The 19,998-nt window shown below is 38.6% G+C and overlaps 1 protein-coding gene across 1 annotated transcript; it reads right to left on the reverse strand.

The window, feature by feature from the left end:
- Nucleotides 1–321: 321 nt before the first annotated feature.
- Nucleotides 322–7,465, reverse strand: rflna (refilin A). The gene is made up of 3 exons (XM_033973373.2): nt 6,799–7,465; nt 2,852–2,961; nt 322–1,803 (listed from the first exon to the last, which is right to left on the reverse strand). Exons 1-3 carry the CDS (start codon nt 7,015–7,017, stop codon nt 1,470–1,472), a joined length of 663 nt encoding a protein of 220 aa, XP_033829264.1. The 5' UTR covers nt 7,018–7,465; the 3' UTR covers nt 322–1,469.
- Between the last annotated feature and the right edge of the window lie 12,533 nt (nt 7,466–19,998).

A 19,998-nucleotide genomic window follows, 5' to 3' on the forward strand; every position in this document is an offset into this window, starting at 1 on the left:
CTCTGCAACACGCATGGTTACTTTTTTAAACTACTGACTATGAAGAGATGTTGAATGTAGCCCACCCTGCTGTCCCACAGGGCCCATATGATCCTCACTGAATATTTACAATCAGACCAGGTGATGCAGTGCTGTTTTGTGTTTATAGGCGAACAAAGGAGCAGAGACAACAGAGAGAGACAGCTGTGCTTGGAGTCAATTGGGACTTAAGTAAGTCCTATGATTTTAAACATTGCCAATTACGATAACTATAATAAATTACCCCATATTACACTCCCCTACAAGTACAGGTTTAAACATCAAGTACCACACCACAAGAGTAGGATTGGGGAATTATTTTTATTCAATGAGGATAAACATCTTTTTAAATTATCTTCTTTGAACAGAATAGGAACAAGGATCAGCGTACAAAAATAAAAAGAAAATTATGAAGTGCCACATATACAGTACAACAGGAGAATATTTTACAGTAACAAAAGTGTTAGGAAAACAAATACAACAATCTCACCAACATCAACTCCACATCCGCTGGCTTTCTCTCATCTTCCTCTAACCATCAGCACATAACAAGGCTTTCTGCTATCTCACCTACAATAACGGTTACATACAAATGCTAACTTGTTACACATCCCAATGTAATTAGACTTTACAAAGAACTTTTCTCACCTATTTTTGCAAACCCACTTTAATGTTCTATCCACAGTTCATTTACAATGCTCAGAATCACACAAAAATTGCAAGGTTGCATATTGAAGACTATACAATTGCAATGAATCAAAAGATATGGAAAGATTTGAGGTAAAGTTTTGATCTGCCACCATAACTCTTTGAAAGCTTTTGTAGTGTTTTGTAAAAACTAGATTAGCCTGTGTCCCTTTTTTATCATTAAAAACAATGATGTGAAAAAGAGGTGTAAGAAATAGCTATGTAATTGTTTGCTTTATCTCACAAAAAACAAAAACAGAGTAAAATACCTAGAAAAAACACATTTACAAAATCTTCCCTAAATAAATCTTTTCATCAATCGTAATCTTAATTTAAAGAGCCTGGTCATACTTGACGAGCAGCTGGTGTTGTTGACATCGTCTTCTTGTCCTACTTCTCTCCAACTTTCTTTGGTCCATTTTAAAAAGCATTGCTGAAACTCAAAACTGCAATGCGGGAAAATCCAAAATTGCAAGTGCAAGAAAGAAGTCAATTAGAAAGAGTTGGTGCGACAGGGCAATCCTATATCACACTGAAAGAGCCAAAGTCACCAATTTGTTGTATTAAATAAGATGTTTAACCAAAACGTAGCCTCCGTACATCTCTTTATAAGTAAAAAGTCCTTATAAAATAAACGCTCCCTTGTTTCAAATGTACAGGTTTGCAGGGCTCCAGTCTTGTCACTTCAGAGTACTCCCTTTGGCCTTTCTGATCAGGCATCCTTCAGAATTTCTAAGTCCGGATTTCCCTCTCCACACAGGTGCCTACAAGTCCTCCGTGTAGATGATGCAGGGACTCGAGTCTTCACTGGACTCGAGTTGGACCGTGGACACGAACCAGCGGCGGGACCCCATGGCATTGTATTTGAGCGTGGTGCGGTAAGTGTTTTTGGCGTGTTTGGGGTAGATGATGGTCGTGCTCCGGTAGCTCAGGGGTTTCTGGCGAGGCTCGAGGTAGACCTGGGACTTGTAGCTCCTCCATGTGCAGTTTCGGACAGCCACCACAGTCTCGCTAAAGCTGGTGGGGGTCGGGACGGGGGCGCAGTAAACCTGGTCCTGGTAGTGCCGATCTGAGTCGTACTTGACCTCCGAGGTGCACCTGGGTTGGGGTGAGAGAATGGTATTACAGTGACCACTAGGAGGCATTGCAAGTTGACAACAATTACAAGTACTGACAGATTTATTAATTAACAATGGAATGCGTATTTGTTGGTTTGTTTGTAGATCTTGTATAAAAAACTACAGTTGTTTCCCTATATAAGAATGTGTAAAAAAGTAATTCACTTACTAAAAAACAGATAACAATCTTCTGCTAGAGAGTGTACGCATCCTGGTTGTCTCCATGGAAATGCTAAGGTATAGTCTGTAATGTCCCACAGTATTGCACAAAAGGTAAAGCTATCTCTATGAAAGAAAAAGAAAAAATAAATTCTCTCAGCTTTTGAATTAAGATGTTTTTCTGCTCATCCATTCTTCAGTTCCGGTCAGATCGCTGGTGGACACTGCTTTATATCCATCTGACGAGAGGAGCTAACTACACTGAAACTAACACACCTGTTGTTTACAGTTTCTATTCCAGCGTCCACCAGCAATCTGACCAGAACTGAAAAAGTGGCTTGGATGAGCGGTGAAATGTCTTCACTCAAAAATTTATGTCCAGTTGAATTAAATTTTTCATACTTGGATAACTGAGGGATTACACAGACATCTATGTTTACGAAGAGAAATAGGTGACACAACCAGGCCATGTTACAGTTTATATTTGTAGAGCAATAAAAATGACTCTACGAATATCTGCTAAATCATAGATAATAACGTACTGTGTAACATTTTCAACAACAATGCAACAAAATCACAATGGAGACAAGCAGGACGTGGACCCTCTACCAGAAAAGTTACTTAGTGCACCATTAAAAACTGGACATGATTGGAATTATTTTCAAAAGCACTGACAGCAAACATGTAATGAGTGTAACAGGTTAGTATCAGTAAAAAAAAATTGTTGAATCGCCTTGCTTAATTTCACATGGATTAATTTATTTGCTATACTTTCAGACTCTCTTTCTTAGTTCACTTTATTGCATTGAATATTTTAGTCTGATTGTAATCCATGCGCTAGTATTACATATCCAGTGTAGAGCGCTTACTTGATTTCTTGCTCTGACGTAGGGTTGACCTCAATGCTCTCTCCATAAAACACAGGGTGCATGCGGGTCCTGGCGTCGGTACCTGTGGAGTTGAGCAGCAGGTAGGGCAGCTGTGGACAGAAAACACAAACATAAGAAAAAACACACAACAGCTATTTGACCCATTTAAGGAATTCCTGTTAAAAAGCATACTTATGAAAAATGCACTCCTTGATCCACCCATGTGACCGTCTTGGCACAGCTATTACTACAAGTACAGATTTAGACTGGAGACTTCTTGGCAGACAGACACGCTTATTCTAATGTAGGTAACTGTATTTACAAATGAAGTGTTGGTGGTATATCATATTCATAGTTTTGTCTACTAACAGGCATGTGTGACCCAGACGCTGTCTCTGTGCCGTGAGTGGGTGAAAACAAGCTAACAGATGCAGTGAGCCAAAGTTGCTTATAAATGAGAAATATGCAGCCATCGACAAGATAGGTGAAAGGGTAACAGGGAACGGGCCACTGCAAATGGACTGTATTGAATAATATCGTATAAACGCAATACTGAACTAACAGTAAGACAAAGTTATACTCATATTGATAAAACTATCTGCATTGTTACTTTCAGTCACATACTAAGGCCAACTTGAGTTTTCAGAAAACTACACGCCTTTCACTATGATTATTTTATTTTCACTTTACTTTACTATTTACCAGGACTAAGGCTGAACAATTTTATGGAAAATATCAAATATGAACTGTAGAGTTATTCATTTTTTTCATGCAGAGGACAGGATATTTTACTTCTGGAGGAAATTTTTGTTATTATTATCCATTGAAATTGGGATTTTAAATAATCTTGCAGCCCTGAACGGGAAGATAGTCCCATTGTGATTAAGACAATGCTTTCCAGTCCTTCCTGCTTGCATAGAAGGACCTTGTTTGTCTCTCTACAAAGATATGAATAACTGTTTGTCTATCTAAACTGCACACTACCCAAAACAGCATCCTCATCAAACATTGACTCATATTTTGTGCCAAATGCAACCTTCTGTATCTAGATCATTTCATGTAAAGGTGTTAAAAAGTCCCAGTCTTATTTAAATCTATTAAATCTATCTAACAGTCTTTTCTTTGTGGTACCATGTGAGATCTGGGCACTATTCCTCTCTGTTGTGATGTTTAACAGTCTTATCACTGCATGTGCGTACAGTGATTGTAAGTGTCCTCTCTCCAGTGTGCGTTGTGATTAGCACAGGTCACACTGGGCTGTCTGGACTGTAGCCCTGGTTTAGCTGTACACTACAGGACCTGATCTGACCAAAGCGAATCCCCTGGCAGCAGTACAGCAGCCTGGCACCTCTCATGTTACACTGAGGCAGTCACATGCTATGGTTTGGACGAGCCAAGGATCACTGTGGGGCTCGGCTTTTCTTCTGCAGTCTACAATCATCTTCACACTATCCCAATGGGAGGAACAAGCTACAGACGCACAGCTGCTAGTTCTGACATGCACACATTTAAGGGGAAAAGTCTGTTCCCGTTACTAGTGGTTAATGGTCCTAAATAATATGAAAGTGCTTGTCCTGTATCTGTGGCGCGGACAGCATTCCAAGTATTTATTCGCGGAGTGCTTTGGCAACTTGTGCAGAGCAAACAGTTGTGAATGGAGGGGGGTTAAATTCCCCTGTACAACCCCCTGGAAGCATATTTCAACTCAGAGCTGCAGCTGAGCAACACTCAAGCTGAATACTGAAGTCAACAGACCAATAAAAAAATCTGTACAGTATCATACATCATATACACAGATATATCTTTTTTTATGTGCATGATCATTGCCAAAACTCTATCTACAAGCTTTAGTTGAAAGTCCTACACAGATGCATACAGTCAGTTATATCAGTGTTCACAGACTATTGGGCTATTGAGAGCTATTGTTTTTGTATTCAGTGAAAGGTCAACAAGAAATGTGATGGCTTTCAGTATTCCTCAGTCTTGCAACTAATTAACAATAAAAGCAAATATTGATTTTCGTGAGAATCCTGATCTGATACACCAATGCACTGTCCCATTCTGAATAGTTCAGTTCAATTTGTTTATTTGAGCTATATGCAAGTTTCACTATCCATTATTATTGAATAGTGCATTTGTGCGCACAGGGAATAGGAAGAAGCTGTTTGAGATGGGTCAAAGGGCACACTTGGGGTCAGATAACACCTTTTAGTCTCAATAGATGTAGCAATTATCCTTTAACTTTAGCTCTCTGGTTTAAGGCTAAGTCTGGACAGTGGGCGCAGCATCTGATTGCAATTGATGTACAGAGCTAATACATCTCCGCCATATGCTATTAAACCTTATAATACACTTCCACCATGGAAATAAATTTTGCAAACATAAAAGTGGGGTGAAAAGGGTAAAAGTCATGCGACATTCTGCTTGTCCTCGTGGTTAATCCTCTGATAGTTGATCTGCCACCTTAGATGTTACCAATACTGCGTGAAAACAAGTGTTGATGTGCCTTTCATTTAAGAGTGAGAGGGTCATCGCATTCACTTATGCAACAGGCTGCAACTGCCCTAACAAGCCCCACAGCTCAAAATAGGCCTGGCAGGATTGTTCTTGGATTGACATACAAAAACATGCAAACAGGACATCTATGCAAAACAACGCAGCCATATTGAATTCTGTAGTGCCACTAAGCAACAGGTTCTTAACAAAATTCTACTAGAGAATGTACTTGATATAATTGAGAGATTCCTATGAACTGATAAACTAATGCAAGAATCCCATGCTTTTCAGAATATGTTTGGTAGAAATATTGGTACAAAATGTTTCTATAAAAAGATAGTTTGTTTTGTTCTTTGCAGAGACCATTCTATTATCTAAAAAATACAGTCTTTGCAATCTGGGGTGTAGGAGTTAGATTGTACTTTCCCTCCCACTGAGTTGATGCTATACAGATGAGAAACTCGTGCAGGATTAGAAGATTTCTCTCCTTTTTTCTGTCTGTCAGCAAAGCCCAATGTCACGCAACTCCCACGATGCACTGCTGCATTTCTGAGGCCGCCTTAAAGCCACCATTAACCTGTGTGGGCTTGTTGGTAAAATGAAGACAGTTACACTAAAACCAGGAGTGATCTGGAAATGTGTTTTCAGACAAATGATTCATATCTATGTCACAGTGTTGGTTGTGTCTATTGAGTCGGGCTCTTCCAAAATTTCAATTCCAATTTCTTTTTGTTTGCACGTTGCATTTTTGAGAAAGGGATTTTTGAACAAATATTGGAGGTCAACACAAACACACAATAAGGATCTCACTTTGTAGTTGTTGAAAATGCAGATTTAAGAACGTTAACATTTACTTTCAAGCACTCACTGGAAACTAATCCCAAAGGCAATTGCAAAACCAGCTTTTTGCCAACTTCCAGGAGGAACATACAGTGTAAATCAAAGTGAAACATACTAGACTACTTTCTGTGTGATTGTGGAGCTTTTGCCAAGTTGGCATCTGAAATAGCTTCTTTCTTTCTTTTTTGTCCAAACAGTCTTTCAGTAGCATACCTTAGTGCTTTGATTATGACATATATATGACATATGGTTAACATATATATGACATATTTAATTGTCTGGTATAAGTACTAATAGGGCTTCTGCATTGTTATTCACACAGAAGTCACTTGAGCCCGGCCATTGACTGTTACGGGCCCCCGGGAGTCCCCGGACCACCAGTTTGGAAACCCAAGCGGTTTCTAAACTGGTGACACAAAACTGTGATCCAAAAGTACTAACCTACGTAAATAAAACGGACATTCACGTGAGCGGCTGAAGAATGCTGGGAAATGGAGTAAGAGCTTCCAGATGGCACAAGTCGGACTGTGATTTGAAAATGTGTTTGACTTGAAAATGACTTAATAAAGGCTTGCTGTATAGAAATGAAGATAGATGGAGCATTTTCTCACCAGTTTGCCCTCTTTTCTGTTGTATGAGTTCTGGTGGTGTTGGTGGTGGTCAGGCGTCGTGCAGCTGCCGGAGCGCGACTCGATGAGCCCCGGAGAAAGGGAGCAGAAAGGCGGACTGGGACTCGGAGGTAAACCCGAATCCGGACTGTCGAGCAGCCCTTCCCGGTTCTTTCCTTTTAGACTTTCATCCATCGCTTGTAAATGCAAATGCCCCACCATTTCTGGAAAGGCTCAATGCAAAGTGGAGTAAAAACAACCCAGGGATAATTTGAAGTGGAGGTGTCTTTGTGTCGATAAAAATCAATCCAAAGAGATGCGTAAAAATGAGAAATGACAGAACCTGGAGCTGTGGACGCTGACAGGAGTCCGTGGAGAGCGATCAACTCAAAGTTTTCTTAAGCCTACCTGCGCAAAGAGACACGTCCTTTTGTGTTAAGTATAATCCAAACCAGAAACCGCTTTAAGTTCCACTAAGGTAATAAAGAAATGTCTTCAATCACCGTAAAGTCGAGCAGGCTACAAAGTGTCCGCGCGTCTGGCACCGGTGTAGAAGAGCGCTCCTCTGCTCTGCTCTCTTTGACTGACTGTGTAGGACTGTGTATGTGTCTCTACTGGAGAGCTCCCTCCTAATGATCCTGCCAGGCTTTCTTCTGCCGCTGGCCCCGCTCCAGCCCTCGGGAGCTGGGACACTTCCACACTTGGCCGCCAGGGGAGTGTACGGCGCGCTCTGCTCTGCCCCCGCTGGGATCCGAGCTGCTCCTATAGCCTCCGACAGAGAGTTCCCACAAGAGGAGACTGACAGTACAGTAAATACAGAGCCCAGTGCCCTGAGCTACTGGATGGTTAAGATGTTTGATTGAGACACGTTTACTGCAAGAAAAAACACATTTGTCTACACTGTTGAACACTACCTCTAATGGTAAAGGATATTTAGTTTAAAATATATATATATATATATATATATATATATATATATATATATATATATATATATATATATATATATATATATATATATATATACAAGACCAAGTAGCCTACTGCAATGTGGCTGTACCATAGGTAGGACTAAAAGTATATAGCATATAGACTACTTTACAGATCAAAGTCAGTAAGAGTAAGGTCCATCTTATTACAGCTGAGCTCATAGTAACATAACAGAATACACAATTGTATACACATTTTATTGATATTGATTAAGTTCTTTAAAAATGTTAAAAGAATCATGTTTCTTTGTATTATTATAAAAAAAACATTAATATTCAAGATTCATGTTTTCATTGAATTATTATTATAAAATATTAATAATTATAAAATTCAAGTGAAAATAAAACTCATTAAGACATTGATGAAAGATACCACTTCATATGTCTAAATATTTTGCAAATGTGCCTCTAAAACAATTTCACTTTGATGTGTTTGTTTTATTTTAAGTGTTTAGTTGCTGACAGGATTATTAAAGGATTACTCTGACTATTTTTCATTTTGTCTTTATAAATATATGTAATAGTTGTGTGTATGTATATTTCAGGAGTGGGTGGAGATGGGTGGGGACTTTTGCATCCACAAGTTCTTAAATAAGTTAACACCCATCCCAGCAGCAGCAGCAGGCCCGGGCAGAAGAATAGGATCCTTGTTGTTGGTTCCCAGTGTATAACTTACACCCATTGCTTTGCCAAAACTCAAATGAGAGCAGTGCATACAGACTTGATTAGACTAAATCTTTGATGGTCCAGCAGTTCTTCATGATTACCACTCAAACGTGTCTTTTAAGATAACGGTGCATTGTCTATATGCTTCTCCTAATATATTCCTAACACTAACCCTGTGCTTTTCAATCTTTACAGTTGCTATCCCCACTGCTCCCGGGACTTGGAAACACGAAGTAGACTGCTGGCACTGAATACAGGTAGGTATGTCTTTGCTTTTGTTACATAAAAAGCACACAAGTGATCCAGAGTAATTTAGGGATTAGATATGACAGAAAGGGATATAGATTTGTTTAATGGAAAGTTTTAGACTTTATACACATATTCCCAGAGATAAGCAGCCTAAAAATCATCAGCAATAGTTATAATATATTAATATAACTAATATTGTTTGTCTGTTTGTTAAGCTAACTCTTGTTAATTTTAGACACTGTTATTGCTTTTCGCTCTCACATAATGATATGGTTTTGCACTATTTCTGTATCACTTAATCACACTTAATGGAGGTGCAAAAGCAATGCCATAAAACAGTTATGTACTTTCTTATACATAACGGAGGTGTAAAAAGAGGTATTAATACTTACAATAAACTATATTTCTCTGGCATTAATGAATCTTAAAAAATGATATAACATCCAATCAAAAGCCCCATGTATAGCCCATTTATCTATATTTTCCTGCTTAATTCAACCCTTTTGATTCAGTCTGCCTGCATCTCAGTTAATGCATTCTCCTTGTGCTCTGTGCTATCAATCACAGTTACTTTAGCGTGCACTTGTTGACATACCTGCTCCCTCCCACTCACTCTATATGTAAAGATACTTTGATAACAAACTCTTGACCTTTCTATTGTAAATGCCAGCACTGGAACATTATGGACCAGACAGACACTTTCACCTTTTGGCCAAAACCTCTGAAACCACAATGTGGGAGTTGAATGAAGACTTCTGCTACTATGATCACGTTCGTGCAAGCTTCAGTCCAGACGTACAGACGGGAGGACAGCCAGCACAGGCCAATGTCGGCCTGTCCTTCCCGGTGATTCATTTTTTTAGTGCATGACCATCCCTTTCTCATGTAGGGCAATGCCTCATATCCTGAGAGTTTGTTTACGCTCAAACTTACTCCATATGCACAAAATAAGATGGCGCTGAATCAGACTACAGCAATCTAGAAAACAGGTGTGTGTTTATTTGGACTGCAGAAAAATAGATCAACAAATGTGGTCATATTTCTCTGCACATAGTTAAAATAGATCAATCAACACAAATCAATGTAAAATTTGTGCCTCAAATGATTGGGCCTTTACACCTGAATAAGGAGCGACAGTTGGTAGAGTGCTCATCCTCCATCCTCCCACCATTAACATTATTGGTACCCACAGGTTGGCAGTGCAATTCCAGCTGACCTTTAGCAAGACACTTAACCCGCCTGTTCCCCAGTGTGTGCGTATACTGTTTTTGAATGGTTAAGCAGTACCTTGATGTAAAGCGTTTTGAGTGGCTTGAAGGTAGAAAAGCACCATTACGATTTAAGTATCGACAGTCTATGCACTTATATAATGTGTCTTGATACTTGGTAACTCAGATGTGGCTCTCTTACTGCTGATAACTTAAAATTGTGTCTAAAACTTAAGATGCACCATTGATATTGTGACTGCACATAGCTTGTTGTGTGCTCTAGCTTTGTGTGTGTGTGTGTGTGTGGGGGGGGGGGGGCGTGTGTGTGGTGTATGGGAGGCCTCTCAGTATAAACGGATACAGGAGTATCAGATCATTTTGAGATTTTAGGGGACGTCTCTGTGGTTTGTACACATCTGCACTCCCTTCCAGACTCTCCCTGTATGGATCCTCTCCGGCTCACAGAAAGGTGGAAACCCTATATACACATAAACACATACACGCTTGTCTATGTGAAAGCAGGACTTAATAAGCATGGCCCAATGATGCAAAAGTTTGTGCTTTTACATTAAACATTAATCAAAACACATGAGATCACACTCACATATATTTAGTAGTATTTCTTTAGCAACTATGGGACAGATGATCCTGATGAAAACAATGTTGAGGAGCACATTAGAGATGCTCTATGTAAATTATCTGGTGGGGAAGGGTCTGGTACTTGCATGTTTTACCTAGAATGTTCCGCAATATGGCTTTAAATGTAATCCCATACTCTGTTTATTCAATTGTAGGTGTTTTATTGCTCAAAATACATTGAAAAACATGCATTCTTACTGCGTATAGGGTCACCTCTACACAGTCTCTGTAACCTGGCCTAGTGATGCCAACTGCTTATTTCTAACGGGATGAAGTTAAATTTAATGCCATGCTGTGGAACTTTGTAGGCAAATCAATAGCATCTCCGTGGAAACAAGCAGGTGGCAAACCCTCAACCGAAAAGTTGCATAGTGCACCTTTAAAGATGTAGAAGATATTCCACTTGATACAACAATAATAATTCAAGGGGTTTGTATTGATTTTTTTTTTTTTTTTTTTTTTTTTGGGAGAATCTAGATCAGTGTATAGATGTTTGTTTTCTTAAATGTTGTGAGATAAACAGTTTGGCTCAATTGATAATCTGTTGCTTAAGGTGAGGATTAGATTGTAAGACATAGACTTGAAGAATATGGTCAAATATTACTCCAAATGTCTTGGTCTTGCTTTTTACTTTAGTTTAGGGTGTAACCTCTTGAGTATGATTTGAACTTTAATAGATTTGTTACCGCCTACTAATGTAATGTCAACACACTCTGTCCCACATATATCCCTTGTAATGGCCTATATATTATGCTCATGTCGAGTGCCTGTGGACATCTGGATTTATTTAGTGAAGATCCCGGGACAATCACACCCTATATCTCTATCTCTCCTCCTCCTTCGCTCTGTACACTGGCTGGACATGGCCACCAATAACATCAGTGTAGCATGTTCCCTTACAAAAGCATGCCCTAATGACTGTCCATAAAACAGCTCACCTGCTAAAAATGTCTCTTGTAAAGTCTTGTAAAGTCAGGCACAGCACCTGCCTATAAATCCTCTGTATCGCTTTGAAATTGGTAATAGTACACATCCTCAGATTCCAAGCTCTGAATATTTCCTCTCTAAAATATATTTCCTACTAGTCTTACATAGTGGCTATTGCACCAGCAAAAATATATATATATATTAAAAAAACGTGCTGATTTTAATTCATCTACATAACCTTTTGTTTGACATTTTAGTTGTGTTTGCATTGACGTCTTAACACATTTTTTAAAGGTCCTATATTACGTGAAATTGTGAGCTTTAAGCCATTGTTTTGTTTGAGCAACCCTTTGTTATTAGTCTGAGAATGCTCTGTTCTACTGAGTGATGTCTTGAAGCGGTATTTAACACATACCTTTTACCTTTAGTTCAGTAGAGATTAGCAACTGCTGGGCTGAAATGATCCTAATGATTCCAGTGAAGGTGTATGGAGTTTAAAAACCCAGTGGAGCACTTACTGTAAAACAAATGTTATCTAAACGCTGCACCCAACATGATCTTGACAGTCTACATTTACTGTCTCCTCGTCTGACCCGCAGACTGTTTGAGATCTTCATTGGAGCTGATGTTTTGCAGTCGTGTCCCGTGACCTGCTTATTGCTTCCCTCTGGCACCACAGCTGTTAGCATTGCATGTTAGCGCCTCATCCAGTGTGTCTGTAATCAGTGATTCACCTGCACCTCCTCACTTCCTCTGTGCGACCGCTCAATAAGCAAACACTAGATATAGGCCTTTGTTTGACGTACAACACTGGGATATCTGTGCATATAAACCTCAATCAATATCTGCCACAGCTGAATGGACAAAAACATATTTTGCGTAGATAGCGTTAAAACAATCGATTTCTAGTTGTGCATGCTTCAGAAAATTTTTTTGGTTCAGTGGTCAGAATTCAAAATCGATATAGTATAACCCTCCATATAAATGGAGGTACCAATACTGTGCTCATAACAACTAGCCTATTTTAGAAATCTATCCAAAAAGTACTTGTAAATGTAGTGAGTGAGTTAAAGATTGGATTATAAAATTAACCCTTAGCAAGTAGAAATATATTTTTATCTGATTTTAGATGTTTGTTTGCATGTACAAAATAAATGTTTTCACCAAAAACACTTTGTTTTTTGTTATTTATTAATCAAACACAGGGCTGAAAGTGGAGCAAACAGATTTGAGGAAGTTTATGTCCATGGAGGGATCGTCTGAGGGCCAGAGATTCTGATAAGCCTTTTTTTGTGTTTCTCGTGCATTTATCTCTATTCAGTCATTCATCAGTACATTCATCTGTTCACTTAGGCACAGAAGACGTGACCTTTGAACCAGGCTATGTGTGTCTGAGGCGCCTTATGTTTACTCTGTGTCTTTGCTCAGGCCTGCTGTAAGGAGAGAGTTAGCAGAGCAGCCAACGTTGAGCAAAAATCAAAACATACGTTCATTTACTACTTACTAACTAGCTCTTTGTTTGTGGAATTAAAATGTGCAGCCTTGTCTTTGTTGGCATGTGCCATATGCCATAAAATACATTTTATGTCATTGTTACTGGTTACCTATTGTGTTCTCTGTTTTGCTTCTTTAATTGTCTAGATTGGCACAACTGGGGCCTCATCCAGCCATGTCCATCAATTAAATGTGAATGAGTGCTGTACAGCAAACTAGATTTTGTCTTTTTGACCTATCCATAGGTTTTGGATGAGAAATTAGAATTGCCATTGTGATGAACAATTTAAAACAAAATATTATACCTTTTGAACGTGAAAATATTGCATATAGTTCAAACTCATGAATAGGTCAAAAAGACAAAATCTAGTTTGCTGTACAGCACTCATTCAAGGTCAAGCTCATGTTGAAGGTCTATAGTATTAGTCTATGGTTTATAGTAAAGTACTATAAGAAGAAATGAAACATGAATACATTTTTATCAAATAAATGAAAACATTTACACTTTACATATTCTCTAGTCAACACCATTTGAGGAAAAACATACAGCCATTTATGGACAGGCTGGCATTCATCTGTCTGTGGTGGAGCTCTCCTTCTCCACAGTGATTTCTCCCCCCTCACAACAGGCTTGTGCCCCATCACTCTGACAGCTCCTCTAATGCCTGCCATGCTGTTAGCTTATGTTTCCCATGGTGCTTTGTGTTTGCCTTCAGCCTGTGGGGATAAAATGACAAGTGTGGACCACCCATCTCTGCTCCAGCCTCAGTGTTGTTCAAGGAATTTTCCTGGTTTAACAGTGAAGGGGAGATAAGCTCAAGTTGATGCTTGCAGACAGTTCCTAGTGTATTTGCAATGGGATTAATGAGAAATAATTGACAATAGTCATGTTTGTGGAAAGGAAAATTTGTTCATATCTAAAGTTTTTATTCTGCCTGCATTGTAGGAAGAATAGCGGCAGCAATGATGTGTATCCCAATAATAAACAGTGAACAATTTATGAAGTAATTTGACTTATCAAAAAGATGTTTAAGATATACGCAAATAAAGCTTTGTTTTTAAAGCTTTTATTATAAACTGCATGTATAACTTTAGACATGTTGATTGTGACAAACAAAATAGCTAAACATCACTTAAATTGCTATGGCTAAACATTAACATGCATCTATTCTGATGTTTTTAATCATAATTTATAATGTCTTCTTTATTCAATAAGCCTACGTACATAAACTACACTTATTTGTTGTTGTGGCTATCGAGCCTTTTACAAATGGCTTTAAGCGTATATGCCCACAGTTTGAGCTGTTTTATTTGACAACACAGCAGAAGCTCTTATCACAGGACGTCCCAGCTGTGTTGTGGAGTGTGCCCGTATCTGGGGGGAAATGTTTTGAGTGCTGATACGAGGTGTCTGTTGATCTGTGCGCACATCCTCCAGTCTAAACGCCACTTTGGGTTTGTTTCTGCTCTGACAAAGGCCCACATGTGTTTCCAACTTGTTGAGCATCCCGGCTGCGAGTGGGAGGGGCCACCTAGGCTAACAGAAATATGTGAGCAATTCGCAAACACAAAACATGGTAGATATTGTTCACAAGATCTGACACATCCTGATCTATTTTATGGTTGTTCTTGTTCCTATAGTTTGTGGTAGCACTACTCTTGTGATGTGGTGTCTCGATTTTCCATAACCTCTTAAACAGACTGGTAACCTTTGACCTTTGGAGAGATTCTCTTGGCTGACACTTCCTTCCTCTGTCGATGACTTCTCATCTGTCATCTGAAGTGGATGTTCAAGTAAGGATTCATAACAAGTAATAAAACATTTACACCTTTTCATAATAAACTCTTTTTGGTGTATTTTCTCTTACAGATTAGGGTTTAAGGTTAAAGGTTACCATGAAGAAGTAATCAGGAATATGCATTCAAGTTCAAATGTAGCCGTACTACCTTGCACTGATACTGTCTTGCACTATAGCCACGCTTGCTGTTTAATTCTATAAATATAATTTTGTGGTTACTTATGACAATGACAATAAATCTTGAATCTTGAACCACCTTGTCTGATCTCAGAAGCCAAGCAGGGTTGGGACTGGTTAGTACTTGGATGGGAGGCAGCTGGGAATACCAGTGAGGTGACAGTGGCTCTAGTGCAAACTATAATTGTGTCCTTAGGTAAGATACTTCATTATTATGGCGTGCATAAATTAGAAGCCTTGCAATTTTGCATGCTTTTTTTTTTTTTTTTTTTTTTTTTTTTTTTTTACAGTGTATGAACGTGCATTGTTGTCTGTGTCCTGATTGGCTAAGGGACTGTAGACCATTGTCCCCCAGTCTCTTCTGTGCCATGTCTCCAGTACAGTACAGAATACGTTCAGCCAAATTTACATAAATGTTCAATCTCAGTGTGACTCTGAAGTGCTGTATGTTTGCAAGTTTTCTCCCCGACAAAACCCACAATGTCAATAAAATGTTCTGCACCTATATTTTAAAATCTACAAAAGTTTGAACTTTGAGAATGTTTAAACAAGAGAGAAATGTGAGAAAATGCTGATGCCTGTCTGAGAAATGTGTATAAGGTGTGTGGTGAGGGGTTTTACAGCTGCAAAACATATATAATAATTGTAAAAAATAAAGCTGACTACTTTGCAGATTTTGCCTATTGCGAGTTATTTTTAGAACATAACCCCCGTGATAAACGAGACACCACTGTATACGTATAGGTAGACTTTTAATTTCTTCTATTGCTGAACATTAATACTGTCACTCCAGACAGTGGTTCATCTTTCATAATTCATTAATGGCTTAAAAATGAAAACAAACATGAACAGAAACCATGGCTGACTTGTCGAGGTCATGGCACATAAAGAAGTCACAGGAAAGGAAGAGCCCATTTAAAGACTTGATAGTGACGATCAGACGGTGTTTTTCCTCTGATAGTCCTGTGCAAATTCTTAACATTTTTCCAATTGCTTGTTCAGTGTTAGTTCGAAAGTTATCCCAAAAGGACATGTAAACGTGAATGTGCATAAGTGACTGTATGATTCAGATCCGTGCCGTATAAGCAGTTCAGTGACAAATGCTGACAGTTGTTTTTTTTAGTTGTGGCTGCAGGGCCCTGGGGCAGTGGCCTGGTGACACGCTCCGTCATGTTGCTCAACACAGCTGCAGTAAACAGCCTGTGTTTAGATGCCCATGTCCCAACCTGTGCATACTGTGCTTGTCTAGGGACATGCTAAAAACTGACAGTCAGCTATTAGTGCACTGAATTACTCTGCAGTGGAATATACAGTAGTTTGTAGAACACAAGGGTAGCTTTTTCTGGTGGAGGGTATATGCTGCCTACTTGTCTCCAGTGAGAAGTTTTTGCTTTGCCTGGAATGTTCCGCATACGACATTAAACTAAGCTATCTCAATGGAGACAAGGAGGTGACAGTATCAGGTTACAGGTTAGATCTGTGGAAAGGCAAGCCTGCTATACTTATATGTTTCAATCTTTTAGCAAAAATACATGTACCTGAATAAATGCCATATCCAAGCAAAGCAAACATTTCTGTCGAGATAGCTGGTAATGGACGCCTGCCAGAAAAGTTACATTGTTCACCTTTAAATATTCATTGCATTTAGGACATATGGCAACATTATTTTTAAAGTATTTCTATTTTAGCAGTACCAAATGACTGTAAATGCACCAATCATTTGACTCCTCAGTGCTTGTTTTGCTTATCTGCAGTCACCCCTCCTTTCAGGTAAATAATATTAATAATCTTTTACGGTACACACCCAAAACATAATACATTCACAGTACATATACTTCTTAAAAGTGGGTGTTTTCACAAAGCCACTCCAACAGCTCCTGTCTTGACTTGTTATTGAGGAATAAGATGCTTTTTTAAAACCACAGTCAACTGAATTATATGATCTATCTTTGCTTTTGAACAAGAATGTATTTGTCTTAGCAGTAATTGAACTGGTCTGTTATGCGGGTGCAGTCACATCTGGGAGTCATACAATATGTTTTTGACTTCACTGCATTTGTTCTTTGCAAAGTGGAAAACACTTGAAATGATGCTGACTAACTACTTGTTCATAATACGTTGCGATTATTGTTTTATATTCCCTTTGAACTTAAAATGGTCCAAGATATTTGGTTAATAGTGATTATTCAGGTCACAGTCATTCGCAAGAACTGAAACATAACGATAATTGTGATAATTTTAAAAATAAATGTAAGTCATTTCGATTTCCACAAAAGGTAAACCTAAATGTAAAGTGCTTTTTGTTTGACCATTAATGTCACGTGAAAATTTGATTTCATAAAGCTGCTTATACACTTGAGGAAAGATAAGCTACAGAAAATTACATATTTCACTGTTGTTTGTAGTGTAAGTAATCTGAATAATTGTTAAATCATGATGTGTTTCTTGTCACAGTAACCCTAAAACTAAAAATGTATCGATACATCCCCACAGTCCAGTCCTAAACATATCTAGGTGATATGCAGTCAGGGCATGTGTGTGGTTTCATCAGATAGCAATAGTCTTTATCCCTGAATAACGAGGCTTACATTTGAGCTTTAGTTTGAGAGTGTGTGAGCTAACCACAGTCCAGGCTGACCCGGGCTGACCTGAGTCCTGTGAGCCTGTGGTCCATCACCGTTTCAGCTGGTGCTCCGACAAACAGGGCAAAGAGAGAAGAGGAGAAGAGGGTCAAATACAATAAATGAATGAATGCTGAGAATCAGTCAGATTAGCTAAATTTGAACAACACATTGGGATCTATTTCAGGAATAACCAGACTAAATCACAACCAAAATCAGAGTCTAGAATGTAATGGTGTCCTACTCCCAGGACAGGGGCGAGAGACACTTTTTGGGCTGACACTGGGCCTCATTTGTGAATGTTTTTTAAAAAAATGTTTGTAACTTTTACTTAAAGAAGATGCTAAGAGAACTCTGCGCTCTTTCTTAAGCAGCCAAATGTCTCCTTGAATGAGAACTGCGTCTAACTAATCAACATCAAGCTGCGACACTCACCAGGACACTCATAAACAAAATGCATAGAATGTCATTTTCAACACAAAACATAAACAGAAATAAAACTCGAACTACATTGAATTGTCTTGGACTGTAGAAGAATCCTTTGTACCACGAGCGCTCTCTTTGCCAGAGTGTGAGCGCCACTGCCCTACAGAGGAAGAATGTTAGAATAAGATTTGTGCATGTGTTAGTAATAAAGGCCCTTATATGTGGCAAGAGCAAGTGTGCCATTGGAGTGGATCGGCGTATTTCTCTTTCCTGCTTCGTGAGCCAAACGCTCCATTTTCCCCGATCCTTTTTCACAGCCTGCTTTCATCCCTCACAAAAAATTCAGAATACCGCAAAGAAAATGGGACGGGGCGGAGTTGAGAACGCAGACCAAGTTTTATGTTGGGGAAGATTAGGAATGACTTTTTAAATGCCACACTATAGGGGCCGCACACTGGAAGAGTTGGCTCTAATGAGTTTAATGTGCACGTTTTGGCGCGAGACGTTCCAGTGTGGTGGTTTGTGGAGTGATGAGGAGGAGAGGTGATTTATGGCTGCAGTGAGAGTCTGGCTTGTTTTGTGTTGCGGTCTTCTCATAACGACTGGAATTTCATCATATTTGCAGTGTATATTGTACGTGCCATATGCAGTAAGTGTGAAGTTGTATCATGTTATAACCATCATGGAAACGACATGTTTTAGGATATTTGTGATATAAAGCTAAAATCATCATCCATTGTTTTGTTGTTTAATGTGAAAAGTTCAAGCATCCACTCGCTCCATATAAGGTGAATTATAGGTTTGAGTCTAATTGGGTGGTTGTTATTTCAACTCCTACCCTTGTTGTATCGCTTGGCAAGGCTTTAACCATATGGCACGTACTCTAGTCACAGTAGTATTTAGAGATCGACCAATATGGGTTTTTTCATGGCCAATGCCGATTGTTTAGAATCCAGAGCAGCCGATGGCCAATAAGATCTACCGATATCTTTGAGCTAATATATAGGGTCAATTGTGATTATTTTCCTCAGATTACTGGTATGTATTTTTTATTTTTCTTTACCAAAACCCTTTAAGAGAGCAGTGTATTACATTTAGTGCACTTATCTCTTCATATAAGTGTTAAAATAAAGCTTTGTTTGTACGTTCTAGGCTATGGAAGCCCGTTTCCGCCATGAAAAAAAAAAAAAAAGCCCCACAGAAAGTCGAAATTACGAGTTTTAAACTCGTAATTACGACTTTTAAACTCGTAATTATGAGTTTAAAACTCGTAATTATGAGTTTAAAACTCGTAATTATGAGTTTAAAACTCGTAATTATGAGTTTAAAACTCGTAATTATGAGTTTAAAACTCGTAATTACGAGTTTAAAACTCGTAATTAGGACTTTTAAAACTACTAATTATGAGTTTAAAACTCGTAATTAGGACTTTTAAAAGTATGAATTATGAGTTTATAACTCGTAATTTTGGGAATGTAACATTTACAAAAAGTGAACCTTATCAATTTTGATTAAATGAATTTGGTATTTTAATAATTTCCTCAATAAACCAGCGGGGTTGTGACCAGCTGGCACTCTGCTCAGACCAGGAAAACGAGCGCTCACAGACACAGAGCACAGCTCATGAGTGGTCAGAACAGCACTCAGGGCCCACTGATTTGTTCAAGACGCCAGAAACTTTACTGGAGCTTAATTTATTCATTTTTTAAAAGTATGTAGGTGATAAACATAACAGTCCTCCTCCTGTCTCCTCTGCTCTGTACACTCAGTTGCAGTGTGCTACAAGCTCAATTAAGACTTTAAAAGTTCTAATTACGAGTTTTAAACTCATAATTAGTAGTTTTAAAACTCATAATTACGAGTTTTAAACTCATAATTAGTAGTTTTAAAAGTCCTAATTACGAGTTTTAAACTCGTAATTACGAGTTTTAAACTCATAATTACGAGTTTTAAACTCATAATTACGAGTTTTAAACTCATAATTACGAGTTTAAAACTCGTAATTTCG

Source organism: Periophthalmus magnuspinnatus, chromosome 9 (genome assembly GCF_009829125.3).
Source record: "Periophthalmus magnuspinnatus isolate fPerMag1 chromosome 9, fPerMag1.2.pri, whole genome shotgun sequence".
Classification (NCBI taxonomy): Eukaryota; Metazoa; Chordata; class Actinopteri; order Gobiiformes; family Gobiidae; genus Periophthalmus; species Periophthalmus magnuspinnatus.

What these genes read in the sequence shown, in the direction of transcription:
- rflna (XM_033973373.2), bottom strand. Translation starts at nt 7,017, where the DNA reads ATGGTGGGGCATTTGCATTTACAAGCGATGGATGAAAGTCTAAAAGGA. An exon ending in ACAGAAAAGAGGGCAAACTG is followed by an intron (nt 2,962 to 6,798) that starts GTGAGAAAATGC and finishes TTCTGTCCACAG; the next exon opens with CTGCCCTACCTGCTGCTCAA. An exon ending in ACGTCAGAGCAAGAAATCAA is followed by an intron (nt 1,804 to 2,851) that starts GTAAGCGCTCTA and finishes ACCCCAACCCAG; the next exon opens with GTGCACCTCGGAGGTCAAGT.